The 21,702-nt window shown below is 43.2% G+C and overlaps 1 protein-coding gene across 1 annotated transcript; it reads right to left on the bottom strand.

The window, feature by feature from the left end:
• Positions 1-2,403: 2,403 nt before the first annotated feature.
• LOC103325923 (protein ACCELERATED CELL DEATH 6-like) lies at positions 2,404-20,923 on the bottom strand. The gene is made up of 5 exons (XM_089048685.1): positions 20,308-20,923; positions 19,537-20,060; positions 18,868-19,374; positions 6,510-6,534; positions 2,404-2,552 (listed from the first exon to the last, which is right to left on the bottom strand). The coding sequence occupies exons 1-5, from the start codon at positions 20,921-20,923 to the stop codon at positions 2,404-2,406; spliced, it is 1,821 nt and encodes a 606-aa protein (XP_088904811.1).
• Positions 20,924-21,702: the final 779 nt, after the last annotated feature.

Genomic DNA, 21,702 nt, shown 5'->3' with positions numbered 1-21,702 from the left:
AGTAGCCAGACATGTTGGCAGACCCCATATGCGGCGTTGGTCATTGTACCGGCATATGAGGAATATTGATATTGTGTTGAGGTCGCACGTGTTGTAGGAGTAGCCGGCATGTTGATGACCCTCATATGCGGCGTTGGTCATCGACCGCATATGGGGATATTGATGTTGTGTTGAGGTCGCACATGTCGTAGGAGTAGCCGGCGTGTTGACAGACCTCATATGTGGCGTTGGTTGTAGTATCGGCATATGAGGGGATTATGTGGTATGTTGATGAGGTCCCACGCGTCGTAGGATTATCCGGCGTGCGGACAGGCCCCATGTGTGACTTTGGATGTTCCGGCGTATGGGGAGAGTTTGTGAGTATTGTTGAGTTGTGATTTAGACAAAAATGGTTTTAGAGAAAGAACCATGTGTGGCTTGATCTTTTAGTAAGGGTACGTAGGCAGCCTAGGATAGCGCCTAGGTGCAGCCGCGGGCTAAACTTAGACCCTGTCGTTGGTCCTGAAACTTGTTTGGAAATGGGGCTTGATTGATTAAATTCTTATTATTTCGTTGGATTGAGGGAATGTTGTTAATTTGTGGATTTCGATTTTATTAGGAGGTTAAAACCTCGCATATCGGGTATTTGGGGAAGTTATCTCAGGTTGAATGCAATAGGCGTGCATAAACAAATTTGAGTTTGATATATGCATTTTTTATGCATTAAGTTGATTTAAGAACATTGTTGGCAGTTCTGTTAGAATCATTTGAAAGTCGGAGGCCGTTTATGTAAATTGTATGAAATTATATTGTGCATACTGCCGGTTGGGTTATAAAAAAAAGTGTTTTATGCAGGTGAAAATTTTGGGGAATGTTTAATTTACAGGAGACTCACAAATTTCGCAGAAAGTCTCGTGCCCTTACTCTTTAAGAGAAAGAGGTTATAGTTTTAAGTGAGCCCAACATCGGGTGATGTCGAATTCTGCAGGTTCGTCTCGGGTTCCGGGAAAATTCGGGACGGGTCCTGAAATAACCTTGTTCACTTAGATGTCGATCCTTATATATGACAACATTTGTAGCCTATTGCCTGTCACATTTTAGTCATTATTAATTTAGCATCAATGACAGAGGACATAATTGCTTTATAGCCTTTTTTCTGTTGTTCATAATTGCTGATGATTTATTTTTCTGATTTGGATATTCCAAGGTTGTTTGGGCCAAGGTCTAAAATATCTAGAGTTTCGGAAATATCGATGGTCCAAAAACACGGATATATCAATGGAAATATCGAGGAAATATCGATATCGATAAAAATTGAATAAAAATCACGGAAATTTTGAGAACTTGGAAATTTTTATTGTAACTTTAGAGAATTTTTATTTAGTCAATTGTCTATTATTTTATAGCAAAAAAATGGAATAAAATGCATGGCATGGTGGGTTTGAGTGATTTAAGTTGATTATGTAGCGACCTGACAAACACTATATCTTTAGAAAATATGTAGTTAATTAGTGAAAGAAAATTAAACACACCATAATTTTTTAGTTATAATAATTTACTACAATATATTACATATGATAAGATATATGAGCTTGGAAAATATATATATATATATATATATATATGAGTAACTTAATACCACATAGAAAGAATTCGTTAAAACTTAGTATCACATATAATGAACAATATTAAAACTCAATAGTGAATAATAATACAACTCCATAATATATAACCAAAAACAAAAAAATACAACTCCATAATAAAATAATAAATAACATTAAACATATGCCTAAATTTATCATTAGGGATTTTTTTTTTGTAATGGAAATTTATCCTAGATAATATTAGCTTGCAGAAATTTTAAAGACCATATAAATATTACATGTCGTAGCTTTATTAACAAACTCGTCCGCAGCATGTTGGATAAGGCACTCTAGGAGTCCCCTTGTGCGTAAAACAGCCATTTCTCAACAATTTTCATTTATTTTTCAGTTTTATATCGCGATATTATCGATAACGACGGGGATGAGAGCAAATGCTATAACAAAAAGTTGGAAGATATTGACAAAAATATCAAGTGGACTTGGTCCAATGGAATAATTTGAAGTGGCGCTTCTAAATTACTCGGTTACTGACTTGTCTCTCCCTGAGTTTTTGACATACAAACGTAACGACGGGGATGAGAGCAAATGCTATAACAAAAAGTTGGAAGATATTGACAAAAATATCAACTGGACTTGGTCCAATGGGAATAATTTGAAGTGACGCTTCTAAATTACTCGGTTATTGACTTGTCTCTCCCTGAGTTTTTGAGATACAAACGTAACGACGGGGATGAGAGCAAATGCTATAACAAAAAGTTGGAAGATATTGACAAAATATCAACTGGACTTGGTCCAAGGGGAATAATTTGAAGTGACGCTTCTAAATTACTCGGTTACTGACTTGTCTCTCCCTGAGTTTTTGATATACAAACGTAACGACGGGGATGAGAGCAAATGCTATAACAAAAAGTTGGAAGATATTGACAAAAATATCAACTGGACTTGGTCCAATGGGAATAATTTGAAGTGACACTTAAATAGAAATGTGGGGTTTAAATAGAAATTGGCTTTTGAAAATGACACCTTGCCAGGAAAGAATCCACATGGCTAGTTGAAGTACTTAATTAATATTGAACTCTCTCGCTCGATTCAAATTGTCTTACAGTCAACTTGAGTAAATTAATAGACAAGAAGTTTCTGAGCGATCAACACAAAACTTCCTCGTCGCTAACTTCTATGACACTTGCTCAATATGTCATCCAACTACTGTTTAGTTAATAGGCCACTTCAGAAACTTCTCAATAATTTTAATACAAATTTATAAATAAACCAATCCTAGACATGTATTTATAAAAAAACCCAAGCACTATTTAAATATAGAAACATACCCAAAATCAACCCCAAAGTCAACTTTTTGGGTGTGTTTATAAATGGGTTTTGAGTGTGTGTAATAATGGGTTTTGGGTGTGTTTATATGTTTAAATAGTGCTTAGGTTTTTTTATAATTTCAACTCCCATTTAGGGTGTTTTAGTGAAACTCCCTAATTTTAACGCTAAATGAAAGATATTATAAAGAGCGCGAAGTATGGGAAAACACTTTGAAAACTAGCAAAGTTATGGGCATGTTAAAGACTTTTAGCCCATCTTTCGATTTGAAAGATAGGCTAAAAGCCTTTTGTTGAGGCCCAAAAAATTCATGGATCGGGCCCAAGCAACTATCAGCCCAATACAATATTTCCACGAGGGAAAAGGAAAAAAGGATCTATCGCATGCGAGTTATAATCCACATGCCACGCTAAACAAACAAATTATCATGCTATGATTCGCGATAAAATATAATTAACTCATGCTAAAACAAAAAAAAAAACAAAAAAAAAAAAAAAAACAATCCTTCCCAAGGGCGATAAGGCAAAATATGCCAAGCAACATGTCATGCCGTTATCTTGCACCCAACCACGCTTACAAGCCTAGGTGGGCCCAAGCCACTCAAAAAGACCCGGGGCTTGCTTGAGTGGGTTGTGGCATGGATGGTGATAAATCAACATGAGGCCCATTGATGGACCAAGAAATGGAAAGTCTCGGGTTGCTTGGGAGCCTCGAGACTCAAGCCCATTTCTTAGGCCCAAACATGTGGGTAAGCACAAGAGAGAAAAAATAGCCCAAAAGCCCAAGCAAAATAACCTAGCCAAGAGATAACCCAACCAAAAAATAATAAGCCCAAATCAAGAAGCCCAACAAGCCCATTTGCTTAGAAAGCCATCTTGGCCCTTAGAAAAAAACCAAAATAGCCCACAAGAGCTTCAGTCTTTTGAAAAACAGAGAACACGTGAAGGAGTGGATGGCAGGCTCCTTAAAGCAAAGCTGCTGGAAACCAGTCCCAATCCAAAGACATCCAAAGAACCGATGAATACCATCCCGCATGCTGTCGAAGCATCCCTTGGACCAGCATACATTTGCACCTCTTTTCCTTCATCAGATTCAGCCAAGGAAAAGGAAAGAAAAGAAGAAAAACAGCAAACCAAGATTGGAAGCTCTCATTGCACAGCCGGGGAAAGGGGATGTTGAGCCCCCAAATCCCAATTCATGAAGATAGACAGAAGCAATCTTTGCCAAGAAAGGGAAGTCAGAGAATGGGAGGAGAAATGGAGAAAAGCTCAGCCAAAGTAAGTAGAAGCCATTAGGGTTTCTTGAAAAATGGTGATTTCCGGCAGCTATAAATTGAGTCTTCCCCTACCCAACAAACTCAACCCACAACCTGCAGAGAGCAAGCTTTACTCTCTACCTTGCAAAACTCAGATTCGTGCACTGTTCATCTCCTTCTCCGATTTGTTTTCTTTTTTCTTTGGAAGAACCCTGCCTTTCCTTTTCCTTTTTTCTCTAGTCAAAATCCCTCACAAAACACCTCATCCCTTACTTAGACCCTTTCATTTCTCACAAACCAAGCCTAATTTCTCTCTTAGTGCTAAACCCATGTTGGTTTTGCTCTCCATGCCTCATGCCACTCATGCTGAGCTGAAAGACCATCTGTAAGCATGCCAAAACTACCTACAAGTCATCATTATTCTCGTTGGTGAAGATTATCCAAAATATCTCCTAAGGTTTTGCTGCCCTTTCGAGGTATTTTGGGGCTTGATTTTCGAACCTAAACAAAAAGGGCAATCTCCTCATCCGCTTTTTGCAACAAGCCCAGCCCATCTGCACTGGAAGGAAAAAGCCCCTACATAAATTGGCGACTCTGCTGGGGATTAAGTCATTATCTTCATCAATGCCTCCAAGGAAGAAAACCAGAAGCAACAACATGACTTCCCAGGATGGGCCAAGCCATGCTGACTGTAATCAAGGCAACATGCCTCTTCCAGAGAAGAAGAACGTGCAAGTGAGAGAACTTTTACCCTCACAGACCTTGTTACAGCCATTCATGCTATGGGTGAGACTCAGAGGGAGATGGCAGAGATGATAAAAGAACTCAAAAATTCGGCTCCGAAGCCAAGTGAAGTGAACGAAAAACACCCACAAGAGGAATCTGCTGCTGCCGGAAAGGAGTCCGAGCAAAGGGACCATCTTTCGCCACTCAGAGGACGTTGTCGCCATGCCGGAAAAGGAGCCGAGTCGAAGTCGGGAAGATTGGAAGTATCTTCCTCAGCCGCCGTATCCATCAAGCTTGCTCCAGCAGCCATATCCTAAAGACTACGAAGCACCAACCTTTGTCCTCTTTGATGGAAGGAAGGGGAGCCCGAAGGAGCATGTCAATCGCTTCATCGATGCCTTGGGACCATATGCTGGTGATCATAATCTTCGACTTAGAGAATTTTCAAAGAGCCTCACCGATCGTGCTTACACATGGTATACAACGTTGGCACCAGGCTCTATTCATTCCTGGGAAAGTCGCAAGCGAGTTCGTAAGAAGTATTTCCAGCATGAAGAACGAGTCACCACCACTCAACTCAACAACACTCGCCAGAAGCATGGTGAGGATCCCGTGGACTTTGTACGCAGGTTCCGGGACCTGGCATTGGATTGCTATGATGAGAAAGACGAGGAGGCGCTTGTTGAAATTTGCATCAGCAATATCGTGGCAGATTATAGAGTGTATTTGGAGAATATTGGCATTAGTCAATTTTCTCGGCTGCTGGAAGCTGTGAGGAAGACGAGCATGTCTGTCAAGCCACCAGGACAAAGGACTTGGAGGAATGAGAAGAAGGAAGTGCATCAGACATTAGCAATAGATGATAAGCCATCCAACGACTACAATTCACGCAAACGGAAGGATAGAGAGACGTATCCACCACTACCATGCAAAGATGAAGAATTTCATGCTATCCTTGACACAATGATTGCTGATGGCGTAATCAAACCTGTCAGACCCTACAAGGTTCCTACTCGAGAGGAAAAGAATGATCCTAGGTACTGCCGTTATCATCAATTTGTGGGGCATCCAACCACTGCCTGCCAGAGTCTGAGGAAGATTTTACACGCCAAAATACATGAGGGAGTCCTCGAACTTCCCTCTAGGAAGCAAACGATTGACGAGGACCCCTTGCCAAAACGAAGGGGAAAGGAAGTAGCCGCTGTCATTACATGCTCCGGTGATTTGCTTGATGATGATGAATTGTGCCACCCTTGGAGGAATGACCCAAAGCCGCCGGAAGCTATATGGGAACCTTGCGGAAACATGGAGAAGGCATATTGGTGTAAATATTCGAGGCCTTCAAGTTACAACACACCATGGCCACTCGCTGATGGATGGGGTAACAGCTGCAGAAATGAAATTTTTGTTTTGGACATGCCAAGAACGCTACTCGGGGCTTTATCGTAGAGAAGGCTGCCGTGACATTTCATAATATCACTAAGTCAAACAAGTGTGATGGAACGTTATTTAAGCATGAAACAGGGCCTGACTTCACGGTCCTTCAAAGAAACCCAAAGTTCAAATCACTCTTTGACCAACTTGGCTTCGGGCCTCAAGCAAGAGAAGCGGCTGCTGTAGCCCTGATGAATATCTCTGAGGAGTCTAATTCTCAATGCTTTACAACTCAACCACAAGGGTCATTCTTGGGAAATGACAATGTTATCGTCTTTACGGACGAAGACATGGAAGTTCCATACCCGGACCATAGGAGGCCGCTTTACTTGGAGGGACAAATCAATGATGTGTTCATAAGGAGAGCTTTGGTAGACACGGGTTCCTCTGTCAACATATTACCTCTGTCTGTGCTTACGGCAGCTGGTATCCCATTGTCCAAAATTGTTCAATCACAAACAAACATCAGTGGTTTCGGGAATAAGAGTGAGGTCACGGTCGGGCATCTTCAAGTACATTTGAAGGTCGGGCCAATTCGGTCACTTACTAAGTTCTATGTTGTAGATGTGGATGTGGCTTACCATGCTTTGCTTGGAAGGCCATGGCTCAACAAGCATAAGCTCGTGGTCTCTACTTATCATCAATGCGTAAAAGGAAGGATTGGGCTGAGGCCGCTACGCATACCTGGAAATCAAGCACCGTTCAACAAGGATGAAGCCCACTACTCCGAGGCGGAATTCTACACTGAATGCACAAAGTCTTTGAAGCAATCCATCCAAGGATTTCGGGATCTACCTTCCCTCGTGGACTGAAATTCGTGATTTAAGCAATGAGGAGCTCATCACCATTGTTGATCAAGAGAGAAAGAGGCACTCGGAAGTCAACAACCACGCCTATGATCATCCCCAATGCTCAAAGGTGACGCTGCCCGATGGGCGTCTGTGTACCGCTTATGACGGGGTTGGGGGCTTGACCGTGTCTTACGGGAAAGCCCCGAGTATGGAGGGAAAGTAATGCAAGCAAATGGTTGTGGAAGTTCCGACAACAAGGCACCCATGCCTTGTGTTTTCCAAGAACCAATGGCAGCACCCAGACACATGCAAGATGGATCGGCAGCAGAGCCAGCAGGAAACAATTGATTTGAGTGAGGATCCCTCTACCCCAAGGCCCATTTCCATAAGTGTTCATTTAACAAGCGAGGAGAGGGCGGCTTTGGTATCTTTGCTAAAGGAATTTCGAGATGTATTCGCTTGGAGCTATGAGGAAATGCCTGGCTTAAACCCAAGCTTAGTAAGTCATACTTTGAATATTGAGCTTGGTGCAAAACCTATCGTGCAGCCAAGAAGGAATTTTCATCCTGAGGTTGAGAAGCAAATCAAGGTGGAAATTGAAAAGTTGTTAGCTGCCGGATTTATTAAGCCAATCAAGCATCCTACGTGGCTAGCAAATATTGTCCCTGTGAAAAAGAAAACCGGTGTGATCAGAGTATGCACGGACTATCGAGATCTCAACCGAGCCTGCCCAAAGGATGAATTCCCACGCCTAACATGGATATCTTAATTGATTCGACCTCGGGTCAAGGCTTGTTGTCATTTATGGATGGGTTTAGTGGCTACAATCAGATCAAGATGTCTCCCAAGAATGCCGAGAAGACAGCCTTTCGAACACCATATAGGAATTTTTATTATACATCATGCCATTCGGCCTTAAAAATGCTGGCGCCACTTACCAAAGAGCCATGACAGCGGTGTTTCACGACATGATGGGAAAAGAAGTCGAAGATTATGTGGATGACCTTGTGGTGAAGTCCAAAACCAGAGAAGGCCATCAGGAAGCTTTGAGGAGAGTGCTTTGGAAAGGTGTCGGCTGTACGGTTTGAAGATGAATCCAAAGAAGTGTGCGTTCGGGGTTTCATCCGGTAAATTCTTGGGGTTTCAAGTACACCAGCGTGGCATAGACGTGGATCCTGAAAAGACTAAAGCCATAAATTCCCTTGCACCGCCTAAAAACCCAAAAGAATTGAAAAGCTTTATGGGAAGATTATCGTATATTCGGCGCTTTATCCCAGGTCTTGCTGCCACCATGAGTGCTTTTACTCCATTGCTCAAGAAAGGCAAGCCGTATGAATGGAGTGAGAAGTGCCAAGAAGCTTACAAGAAGGTGCAACAAATAATCACCAAGCTGCCCACTATGAAAGCACCTATTCCGGGGCTTCCTCTCAAGCTTTATTTGGCTGCAACAAACACAGCGGTTGGGGCCTTACTTGCTCAAGATGATCACAGTGTGGAAGAAAGTCCTATTTATTACGTAAGTAGGCAACTAAGGGGATCTGAAGTAAGATATCCGAAAACTGAACTTTTGTGCCTTGCTCTTGTCTATGCTGCCAGCGCTTGCGGCATTACTTCCTTGCTCACAAGCTACATCTCATGGTGAAGTCGATCCGTAAGATATTTGCTTATAAGGCCGGTATTGTCCGGACGCCTTGCACGCTGGTTGCTACAACTGTCGAGTTTGATATCACCTGCACCACCCCAAAAGCTATCAAAGGGCAGGCCGTGATTGACATGTTGGCTCTATTTCCCGAAGTTGAAGAATCGACAATCTCTAAGGAAGTTCTGGGGGAGCTGCCGGAAATAGTTGCCGTAATCACAAAGGCGAAATCATGGACCCTCTACTTCGATGGGTCTTCTACATCGAAGGGTGGAGGGGTAGGTGTGGTGCTTGTCAATCCCGAGGGGCAAGCCACGACCCTCTCATTCAAGCTAAATTTCCCATGCACAAACAATACGGCGGAGTACGAAGCTTTTATTGCAGGGATGTCTACAGCAAGGGAAATGGGTGTCGAAAGAATTAAAATTATTGGGGATTCAAACTTGGTGCTGAGTCAATTACAAGGAAATTTCGTCGTGAAGGAACCAGCATTGGCACCATATCGTACCTGAAAGGCTTATCGTTCATTCAAACAAGTTGTGTTGGAACATATCCCAGGAGTCACTAATAGATATGCTGATGCATTGGCCACTTTGGGGTCGAGGCTCTCATTCATTAAAGAACAGCCCAATATTGCAGTAATCAAGAAGGACATGCCAGTGGTTGAAGCAATGGCTCAAGAGGAGCAGCTGGAAGAGGATGACTGGAGGAAGCTTGTGAAAGAAAAAATAGGCAAGGGAAGCAACATCAAAGAATTGAAGGATTATGCGATCATCTTTGGGGAACTGTACAGACGCCTTTCGGGAGGTATTTTGACCATGCATAGGGATAACGAAGCACAGGAGAAGCTTCAAGAGGTACATGAGGTCACTTGCAATTTGGAGCCAATAATCAGCTTGTACCGGCGCTGCAGCGCAAGGGGTATTACTGGCCAGAAATGAGGAAACAAGCAGCTGAAATACAAGCCAATTGTCCCAAGTGTGCAAAGATACCTTTCACCGAGGAATCATTCACCGTCTCGTTTGCGGAGGATTGGAGGGCTCCATACTTGGCATCCTTCATCAATGGAGTCTTGCCAACCAATCCCAAGTATGCACGCAAGCTCAAAAGGACAATGAAAAGATACTTCATAGATGGTTCAACTCTTTACCGTAAGGGGTTTAATGGTGAGCCATTAAAATGCTTGGGAAAGTCAGAGGCACAACAAGTCATGCAAGAGATTCATGCTGGAGAATGTGGTGAACACCAAGGAATGAAGAAGCTTTACCGGCAGCTGCTGAGTGTTGGGTACTATTGGCCTACAATGAAGAATGATGCATACGACTTTGTGAAGAGGTGTCACACATGTCAAGTTCATGCCAATTTAAGTCATAAGCCTCCCACGCTGCTGCAAGACATGCGCACTCCTTGGCCCTTCCATACTTGGGGGCTTGATTTGATCGGGACTATCCATCCACCGTCCGACGGCTACATATGGATCCTCACAGCCACCGAATATTTCACAAAGTGGGTTGAGGCAGTTCCTCTTCGGAAGGCCACGGGAGCTGCCGTTGCCAATTTCATCCGTGAGAATATTGTATGTAGGTTTGGGATCCCATACAAGATTGTCACCGACAATGGCACCCCGTTTGTCAATAAGCAAGTAAGCTCGACACTTAGTGGTTATGGTATCAAGCATCGTCGCTCCACGCCTTATTATCCACAAGGAAATGGTCAAGCGGAAGCCACAAACAAGACTTTATTGAGGATCCTAAGCAAAATGGTTTATGAATACGAGGGAGGTTGGAGTGTTCACCTGCCGGATGCTTTATGGGCCTACCGCACCTCTTCAAGAAGTGCCACAGGTTTCTCGCCCTATTCGCTTGTGTATGGGTCCGATGACATTTCGCGGTAGAGATCACCATCCCCACCGCTGAGCAGCATTGTTAACGACCTTGAATGGGATACAAAGTCATGCTCGAAATGGCGCCTGCTGGATCTTGAAGCTTTGGATGAAAAAAGAGCGGAAGCCGAAAAGAGGACAGCGTTGTACCACAGGCGTAGCTCAAGCCTATAACAGGACAGTCAAGCCTCGCGCCTTCAAGCAAGGAGACCTCGTGCTAAAAGTTGCGGAGCATATGAGAAGACAGGTTGTCGGGACCTTCCAAGTTTGCGCCGCAATGGGAAGGCCCGTTTGCAGTCAAGGAGGTTCACAGCAGCGGCTATTATCGCTGGTCTCTGTCAAGGAAGGCACGCTGACCGACCCCGTCAATGGGAAGTGGCTCAAGCTCTATTACTCGCTAAGTTAACTTTATGCCTAGTACTTTTGTATTTTCCTCTGTCAAAAAAAATAGACTCCTTCTGTCTTATTTTCATGTTTTGAAAAAAAGACACTTTTGTATGATGCACCATTATGGTAGCAAGGGGCTTTTGCAATGAAGATGAAGGAATATTTTGAAAAAAATATATATACTGTGTCTCCAAAACTTTACTATTATTAACCCTTTATCAAATTTTCCATATCTATATATGTATATATAAACATGCTACTTAGCAGTAAAACATGCCGGGCAAAGTCACTTAGATGGGGTCCCCAAGCATCACGCTTAAGCAAAAAATAATAATAATAATGGCATAAGCCATGTTGCAAAGAAACATGCAATTTTGAGATGCTGGAACGGATTGGCAGTGCAAGGTAAACAAAGTAATCATTTGACAAGGCTGGCCTTTTAGGTCTCTGTGACCTCTGGTGTAAATCTGAGCGATTCGGCTGATCCGGAGCCGCTTCGCTGATCTCGCATTTCTTCGATTACGGCTGATCGGGAGCCGATTCGCTGATCGGGAGCCGATTCGGCTGATCGGAGCCGCTTCGCTGATCTGGAGCGATTCTGGCCGATCTGGAGCGCTTCGGCTTATCTTCTTCCAAGGCATCAAAAGATGGGATGATGCTGGAACAACACGATGCAACACCTGGAAGCTTTATAAAGCCCGAGTAGAAATCATGCACATATCGGTTCGACCCTTTGGGGAAGGTGGGAAGCTATTTTGTCAAGCCTAGAATCTAGATAAGCCATGCAAAAGAAGCTTTCGAAGATTTTGCTTCTAAACAAAAAAAATTTTCAAGCAGTCCATAAAGACAATTCTGGCCAACAAAGCAGTACATATACATATCTACACAGGAAATATGCAACATGCCTCAAGCATTCGGAAATTCATACAAGCTTCGGTAGTTTAATATCAAAATTACAAAGGCATAACGACACAGTCGTTAGAGTCTCAAAAAAAAACAACACTACAAACAAAGCAAAATAAAGTTGCATATGCTGAAGGTTCATGCGCCCTTGAGTCACGAAGAAAAGCAGGATCATGTGCCAAGCTAAACGGTCTCCAAGCTAAGGATGGGCAATCTGCAAACGATAAAAGAAAATGTGTGTCAAAAAAATGGCTGCTGCTGGAATATGTAATAAAAAAAGAATATAATGGATGAGCTGCGTGCACAGTAGGCTATGGGGAATGTCCGAAAAGAACAAAGGAAGCCCGGGAGATAATCTGTCGCCGCCTCCGTCACGCATTCAAGATCACAATGTAAATACCCTTAGCAAGAAGAAGGGCATGCATCTCCGTGATTCTCCAACTCCTGTTGTTTAATATTCAAAGCGTCCGCAGCAGCCCGCACTTTATCGTGGTCATGCGATAATTGTATACCCGAATCGCCTGTGCTCCAAAGACCGCGCGTGCTAAGTTCTTCACAAGTTTGAGAAGAAATTCCACACGAAAACCAGAATTACGGCCTCACGTATCGCGTCTCGCCAGCAAAGTAGTTTGTGATCCGTAATGTCAAGGAGTTGCATGGTGTCCATCCCATGAAGTACTAAGCCGAGGGCTCGAAGGGCAGTGCACCTAGAGAAAGAAGAGGTGACATCTGTAGCTTCCATCAAACTTCCGTATTTATCCATAAACCTTTTCAAAGCTTCAACCGTCTCCGGATACACGAGGGCACCTTGAAACGCCACATAACCATCGAATCTGTGGCAAAGCGGAAGAAGTTCATCAATGGATCTGAGAATGGTGACACCACCATCAAAAAAGGCTTTGAATGCCGTGTAGGAGTTTTCCCAATCTCGCCAAGACATGCCTTTCTCGAATGAATGCCCTTTTGAGGAACCTGCGATAAAGGCACCACCATCCTTATGGCTATTGTCAATAATCTCGGCAAAGGGAGGTGCTGGAAGAAGTGGGCGAAGCTATGTCTGCGCTCGAATTAGAGAAATAGGAGGAGGAACTGTTGGAAGTGGCGGAGAGGCGTCAGCAGCCATGTTAGGAGTACATGGGTTAGGAGAAGGAAGAGATTGCACTTTGGAAGGTTTAGAACAACTTCAATGATAGTAGTGGGAAGGGCAAAATCACCTCCGGTGAAGCACCTATCGTACCTTCAATGGTGGGCACAACCTGCAGGAGAAAGGCAAAATATGAACTATGCGACACAACGGGCAGTATGCAATGTTAATATTCTAAGTAGAACAAGCAAGAAGGGTATTCGATACGGTTCAAGGTCGACACTGTCCATGCCACTCATATCGCGAGCGCTCTCTTGCTCATGAATGTTAGTCTCAGTTCCCGCAGCACCACTGTCACCATCATCATCACTACTATCATCAACCGTCACCACTACCTTGGGTCCCGGGTCTTCACCTTTATTCTTATGGGTATTAGCAAACCGCGTTTCAAGAATACGCATGCTTCGACGTTTCGGAGTCACGAAAACCCCTTACCCTTACCCTTACCTTGGGAAGTACCTGTAAAATGAGATAAAAGGGTATATTTATATGTACAAGCAGGAAACAAAGAGAGCAACACAAAAAAACGGCAATACTTACTGCGAGGAGATGAAGCTCTTGATGCTCGCTCGCTTAAAGCTATAGGTCTCTGCAAAGGCTCGGCAAGGCGATTTTTCTTGAGCTAGGAGGACCACTTGCCGCTACCTTAGGGATGAACCTTTTCGGCCCTTTTACAGTTTGCCTTTTCTCGACGCTGCAGCCTTCCTCTCGCTTCCGTTTCCCACGAACAACACTTTTCGGTCTGTGAGAACCCGCCTTTCTAACTTCCGCTTCAGCCTCGAAAAGTCACCAACAATCTCTCCACTTTTGGAAGTAAAAGGCAGATTTCGCTTCTCGCTCAGGGAAATGGCCTTCTCTTCCGACACTAAGCGGGCATGATGAATGACGGTAGGAATCAATCTATCACAATGGGCAGCATGGAATCGGCTAAATGAGGCAAAGCAGCGGTTCCAATAATTTTGGTAAGCCTTCGAGAGACTACCAACACGCTGCCGGCTAGCCAGAGCAAGAGCAAGAGGCTGCCGTCCCCCGACACTCTCGCCAGTCCAAAAACCCTGTGCAAGGTCGGGAATCTCCATAGTTGGGGCTGGAAGGCACGCCTTGGTCGAACCCAAATCGTCGACCCGGTAAGGGAATAATGCACAGAAACCTCCGAGTGATCGTCACCAAATGTGGGCAAAGGAAGACATGCAGCGCTTAGTAATGCCTCCCTACGCAGTGGGCAACCTGGCGTGGCTAGGGCCTCGACCAAGACAATAGAATCTGCATAAAAGGGTGCATGGCTGAATCCCTCCGATAAAACGCAGTATGGACGGAAGATGAATTTCTCAACATCGTCCAGCAGCTCTAAAAAATTTTGGCCCTTCCGTTGCATGCGTGGAACCATCTACAGATCCGAGGAAGACTACCCAGGTAGGAGTTCTCGTCCAAGCAACCAAAGTGACTCAGCCTTTGAATAAGGAAGTGGAGATACCTCTATTCCTTTGAAGCATTCCCATAAAAAGATCTGCAGAAAACTGGAATTTACAAAAGTCTCCACAGCTATGGTTCCGGCCGCCCCCTTCTCAAGAAACTCAATCTGGTCAAGCAAGCGGTATAGGTGCCCTAAGAACATGGGGGCTAAAGGAATCATGCAGCCCCGTGCTATTGCCAAAGCCAACGGAAACACTCTCCCATGCAAGCAATCTTGGGAAAAATCACAAAAGAGGAATCTCCCGAGCCACAATGACACGAATGCAGCAAGGCGACACGGCTCATCTCGGTCATTGTTCAAAAACTGAATCCAATTACTGAATCTTAGAGAAGTACTAGGAGAAGTCGGAGCACCCTTCCGTAAAGTCTTAAGCTTTAGCCCGTCTTCCGGGGTTAGTGCAATGCGGAAAGGATCTTGACTGCCGCAAAGTGGGAGCCGGAAAATGTTGGCTACATCCTCAAGCGTGGGAGTGAACTCTCCCCACGAGCAAATAAAAGTATGTGTCTCGGTACTCCACCGTCTAACCAAATGTCGAAGCGTCTTGACTTCAATATGGATGTCGCAAGCCTTGGAGGCAAAGATGGCTTCCAACACACCTGCCCGGCTTAGGATATCACGGGTAGACGGGTCCTTCAGTTCACGGTCAACCCACTCCGACCAACCCTTGCTGGTGCTGCAGGGATATTGAAAGAACAAAGGAACTGCCGGAAATAGACCCCTTTCTATGCAGCACCTTGATATAGATGCGGGGTCAGTCACCGGGGTAGATTCTGGCGCTGGTTCTTCATCAATGATTATGTCCTTGTCGGCACCCTTAAGCAGAGGAGGTGGCCTCCCTCTCTTCAACTTGTCATCCATGGAATAAAGGTGATCCCTTATGATAAATGGTGGATTACCGGATGCCATAATAGGTACCTGCATATAGAAAAGCAAGAAGAAGCAAGATAGAATTAGCACACGTACAATATGTATCAGGCACGACTGGTTATGGTCGTCCGAGCAAACATGCAATTTAGAATTCAAGTTCATGGCAAACAAGAATTTTGCTCTGTGGCAGGATAAGCAGGTCCATTCTCCAAATAAAAAAAAGGGGGAATATTCAACCAGGCAATACGAAACATCCGCTCTGTCAAGAAAAAAAAATTGTTCTCCACAAGTGACAATTGATCGGACATACGCCAAGCATCAGTCTACACCTATTCTAAAATACCCAGAGTTGGCAGAGTTATTACCAAAGTCTAAGAAGACTGAAGGGTTTGAAGGTTCCAGCAGCAAAATGTCAGGGGTTTCCAGTACCTATCCTCACCTATGCCCAAGATGTGTATACCTGCATAAAAAACAAACAAACGGGAAAGCACATCATGCCAAGTCAGCCTTTTACACACAAAAGGGGAAGCCCGTGCAAAATAAAAAAGAAGAAAAGGGGAGAAAACCCAAGCCAACAAGAAAAAAATCATTACCTTTCCAGCAGCTCGAGCAAAATCAACGAAGGAACAAATCTAGACAATGGCGCGGGCCCTTCCTTGCTAGCACCCACTCCGTGAGCACTATTGTTGCAGCGGAAACAAGATAAGTAAAAAGGGGGGTTTTGGTATTTGGCTGCCAAAACAAAAGGCAGCATCTATGGGTATGAGAAACCCAACAAATTCTCCAATCAACCTAAGGGAAAACTGGGAAAAAGAGGGTACCTTGTTAAATCTTCCAAGGGATGACGTCGAATGCACCAAAAAGAGGAGAAAATCAGGGATTTGAAGGCAAAACCCGCACAAAAGGAGGACCTTTCCAGCAGCGACAAACGGGCTCCTTTGGAACGAAGATGGAACGACGGGGTTGGGTTCGACTTGGGTCTTCTTCTCAGTGGAGGTAAATAACTTTGGCCTGACTTCACTCTTTCAGTATATTTGAATTCATAAGAGAAGCAAAGAGGAACGAAGGGAGGAGAGCTAGAGGGAAGTTTTGGTCTGGAGTGTGGGAAGGAGAAGGAAATTTTGGAAATTGATGTCTGGTGCAAGAAAAGAGAAAGAAAAGGGAGAAAAAAATAATAAAATAAGGAGAGGAAGGCAGTTGGCGTTGGAAACGCAAATAACCACCGGGACCAATCATGGCACGCCGTCATTTTGCACGCGGGAAGAAGAAGAGTCCTATGCAAATACAAATCTGATTTTTTGGGGTTGGGTTTTAATTATTCGGCCCATTCCAGCACCTTTTCATGGCCCTTATAATTAAGGGGGCTAATGTTGAGGCCCAAAAAATTCATGGATCGGGCCCAAGCAACTATCAGCCCAATACAATATTTCCACGAGGGAAAAGGAAAAAAGGATCTATCGCATGAAAGTTATAATCCACATGCCACGCTAAACAAACAAATTATCATGCTATGATTCGCGATAAAATATAATTAACTCATGCTAAAAAAAAAAAAAAAAAAAGAACAATCCTTCCCAAGGGCGATAAGGCAAAATATGCCAAGCATGCCATGCCGTTATCTCACACCCAACCACGCTACAAGCCTAGGTGGGCCCAAGCCACTCAAAAAGACCCGAGGCTTGCTTGAGTGGGTTGTGGCATGGATGGTGATAAATCAACATGAGGCCCATTGATGGACCAAGAAATGGAAAGTCTCGGGTTGCTTGGGAGCCTCGAGACTCAAGCCCATTTCTTAGGCCCAAACATGTGGGTAAGCACAAGAGAGAAAAAATAGCCCAAAAGCCCAAGCAAAATAACCTAGCCAAGAGATAACCCAACCAAAAAATAATAAGCCCAAATCAAGAAGCCCAACAAGCCCATTTGCTTAGAAAGCCATCTTGGCCCTTAGAAAAAAACCAAAATAGCCCACAAGAGCTTCAGTCTTTTGAAAAACAGAGAACACGTGAAGGAGTGGATGGCAGGCTCCTTAAAGCAAAGCTGCTGGAAACCAGTCCCAAGCCAAAGACATCCAAAGAACCGATGAATACCATCCCGCATGCTGTCAGAAGCATCCCTTGGACCAGCATACATTTGCACCTCTTTTCCTTCATCAGATTCAGCCAAGGAAGAGGAAAGAAAAGAAGAAAAACAGCAAACCAAGATTGGAAGCTCTCATTGCACAGCCGCGGGAAAGGGGGATGTTGAGCCCCCAAATCCCCTGAATTCATGAAGATAGACAGAAGCAATCTTTGCCAAGAAAGGGAAGTCAGAGAATGGGAGGAGAAATGGAGAAAAGCTCAGCCAAAGTAAGTAGAAGCCATTAGGGTTTCTTGAAAAATGGTGATTTCCGGCAGCTATAAATTGAGTCTTCCCCTACCCAACAAACTCAACCCACAACCTGCAGAGAGCAAGCTTTACTCTCTACCTTGCAAAACTCAGATTCGTGCACTGTTCATCTCCTTCTCCGATTTGTTTTCTTTTTCTGCAGCTGCTGGAAGAACCCTGCCTTTCCTTTTCCTTTTTTCTCTAGTCAAAATCCCTCACAAAACACCTCATCCCTTACTTAGACCCTTTCATTTCTCACAAACCAAGCCTAATTTCTCTCTTAGTGCTAAACCCATGTTGGTTTTGCTCTCCATGCCTCATGCCACTCATGCTGAGCTGAAAGACCATCTGTAAGCATGCCAAAACTACCTACAAGTCATCATTATTCTCGTTGGTGAAGATTATCCAAAATATCTCCTAAGGTTTTGCTGCCCTTTCGAGGTATTTTGGGGCTTGATTTTCGAACCTAAACAAAAAGGGGCAATCTCCTCAGTCTGCCTTTTGCAACAAGCCCAGCCCATCTGCTGCTGGAAGGAAAAAGCCCCTACACCTTTTTCATGTGTTGATCAGGAAAATATTATTTTTCCAAATTTCCCAGAGTATAGAGAGGTTTCGTGTTCACTTAGAAATTTGGGAGGATGAAGCATTGTTAAACCTAAATAGTAAGGGAAGGTAGGGAATCACTTTTCTTAACAACGATAATGTACTCTAAATCAAACTAAGGGAGAGGAACTTGAACTAGGTTGTAAAGTGGAGGACTCACTCACTGTCTCGGCCAACTAGCCTAACTCGAACCAGTTTGAGCATCACAAGAAGAACATGAAGGGAAGATTGTTCAATCTAGGCTTTAATTTTACAGAATAATACAGAATTAGAAATACAGTACAAGACTAACAGAACTCAGTTTACTGAACTGAAGTGGAGCATATAAATAATATATTAAATTACGCGATCCCGGCGGCAGATATTAGTTTCTTTACCGGTTCTTGGATAACACCTAGAGAAAAAAAAGCAGAAAAAACATATAGTAGAACCAGTCGCCAAAACGATGCCAAACTGAAAGTTCGTCGTCCAGTTGTTGTCTTGGGCCGCCGTTGCCATCGCGGCTGCAACGAATGCGATAATCAATGAGGAAACGGACCACTGAATCAGTTGTGCTGCTACTTTGATTCGAACGACTTTTCTTTCCAATATGTCATTGTAAATCGTGAGAGCTGACACCATGAAGGAGAACCAGTTGCAGATTAAATACACTGAATAAGCTGGTTTTCCTTGAAAAACCGGCCTTCCGTCTGGTCTTGTGCCTCCTGGAACAGTGATAGCAGCCGCAAATGAGATGCCTAGGATTAGTGTCGCTATCAGCAGCCTGGTGTCGCGTCTCTGCAGGGGCTGCTCCTCCGCGTTAACTTGTGGCTTTTCTTTCTTGGCTGTAACGTTAACAGCCAGGGTCGGCATCTGCAACTGCGGCGTGTCGTTTGAGGCCTCTCTTTCCCAAGTTTCCGATCTCCAAAATTGGAAATTGACACCCTGTTGAAAAGATTGCACGCCAATGGACTTCCCCAGGAGCTTTGAAAGCTTAGTAGTAACATGACATATGCCCTACAACACAAAGAAAGTACATTATTCTTTAATGAAAACATTGTAAATTACTATAAGAAAGTTAAGTCCTCCTTTTTCTTTACTTAACTCTTAAACTAAAAGTAGATATAGAAAATACCACCTTGATTAAAGGGATTAGATATAATATAAATTGCGGGGTACCTGTTCTTCAAGTTTGCCGCTATGAAAAATGTCGGCTGCCTTTAAGAGTTGACGATTGAAAGCAGTAATATCCAGTCTCCCGTCTGCTGCCAAAAGTTTCATGATTTTATAATCTTGGTTAATAGCAGCTAGATGCAAAGCGGTGTTTCCATCTTGGTCTTTTTCATGTATTATTCCCGCAAGATTAGGCTCCTTCAATATATATTTGACAACAGTTTCTTGTCCAGCTAAAACTGCAACATGCAGAGCCGTTTGACCTTTGTGGTTAACCAAATCGCAAATATCAGGGTGACGCCTAATAAGCTTTTCCATTACTTCTTTGTGACCTGCAAAGGCCGCCACGTGAAGAGCTGACATTCCAGATTTGTCCAACATGTAAGAAGCAGAGACATCGTCTTTCTCCAACAGTAGTTTGGTTGCTTCAAGGTTCCCTTTTAATGCTGCGTAGTGTAAGGGAGTCCATCCAATTGCATCAGCTTCTTTAATTGCATCACCATTTTTGTGGATCATAAGCTCCAAAGTTTCTAGCATGCATAATAAAGATTAAAATATAGTTAGATAGCTTACATGGACTTCAATTAAAATATCATAAAGAAGATACACATACGTGAATTATATGTTTGATTTTAGAAAATATGTATCTTTTTTCATGTCTTAGACAAATATACAAAAAACAAAATATTTTATAAAGTACATAGTTTATACATAATCAACCACCAACAATTGATATTATATCAAAATAAAGCATATAGATAAGGTCACTAGTCTTACTTATGGCTAATTCACTTTTGTGAGTTACCACGGCATGCAAAGCTGTGACACCATTGACACCTTGGAAAGAAGGACAGTGCTTTAAAATCATATGGGCAGTCTGCATATAGTCCTTAGACGTAGCCAAGAACAACGGCGACTCGTTCACCATGTTAGTTAAACAAGTCAATTCAGGATTGGCTTTGATTAGTAAGTGGGCCACTCTTTGGTAACCATACCGGAGAGCAACATGCAATGCTGTCTCCTTTTCCATATTAGTCCTTTCGAGCAACTCTTTATGAGCTTCGCGGCCGCTTTCCAAGTCGGTTCCTCCAGTGGGCGGCGGCTTCTTTGCATGTTCAATAAGGAACTCTACGATCTCATCGGAGCCAACTCTGGCCGCAACATGCAGGGGAGTGTTGCCCTTGTTGTTAGCGGCCCAAAACAGTGGACGACATTGATGATCATCAAGTGGGGTGTTTTTGAAGAAATCTATTTGCTTGAATTCAGCAGCAATGTGGAGAACATTGTTGCCTTTAGGCGTTTTCTGAAGAAAAAATCCAGTTGAAGCCTTCTTAACTATTTTCAATAAACCAACATTACCTGATCTGGCCGCCTCATACACAGAAGGATCCATTTCAACCCTTTTTTCTGCACTCAACTTTCTCTAATGCTCTGTGAATGACTTCATTAGTGTTGATCCTCCATGTCTACTTATATAGGAAGCGATGATGACACATTCAGTGCCAATTGCCTGTCATTTGACTTTTTTATATTGAGTCAACTATACACGTATGCAGGTTTCGTGACTTGGTCATCACAGGACCTCGTTGCTAGCCTACACGTACATGTTGTACGGAGATTCATAGATTACCAAGTCTTTGAATTGGCAACTAGCTTCTTTGGATGATTTTTTATTTTTTATTTTTTGTTCTCCTGAGAGCCCGAAACAGGGACGGATTCAGGATTTCAAACTTGACTGGGTTAAATTTATCTTACATATAAACATACTAAGTAGATAGAAAACTCGATAGTACGATGTAATTTCGTTGATATCAAAAGATTAATAATACATCCACTCAAGGGGGGGAACATATAATATTTGGATGATCCGACATTATAAAGTTAAAGTATAACTTATTAGATAAGCAAGAACACCAAAATCAATTACAAATCCTATTTGATAATTCATAACTCATAAACTGAAACTGATAAGCTCCAATTGTAGATCCCTAATTGATAAATAAATCATAAGTCTCAATTACAAATCTGTAATTGATACTAAATAAAATCCAAAAAAATTCTCAAATTTCAAAATCAACAAATTGAGAGAAGCTTACCGTACCTGACAAATATAGGAGCTTGGTTCGCTTCTTCAGTTAAGCCTTCAATGTGAGTGCAACAACAACAAAAGTA

The sequence above is a fragment of the Prunus mume genome, linkage group LG3 (genome assembly GCF_029339155.1).
Source record: "Prunus mume cultivar Tortuosa linkage group LG3, ASM2933915v1, whole genome shotgun sequence".
NCBI classification, from domain to species: domain Eukaryota; kingdom Viridiplantae; phylum Streptophyta; class Magnoliopsida; order Rosales; family Rosaceae; genus Prunus; species Prunus mume.
Note: the sequence above shows the minus strand (reverse complement) of the source record. Positions and strands in the feature narration are given on the sequence as shown.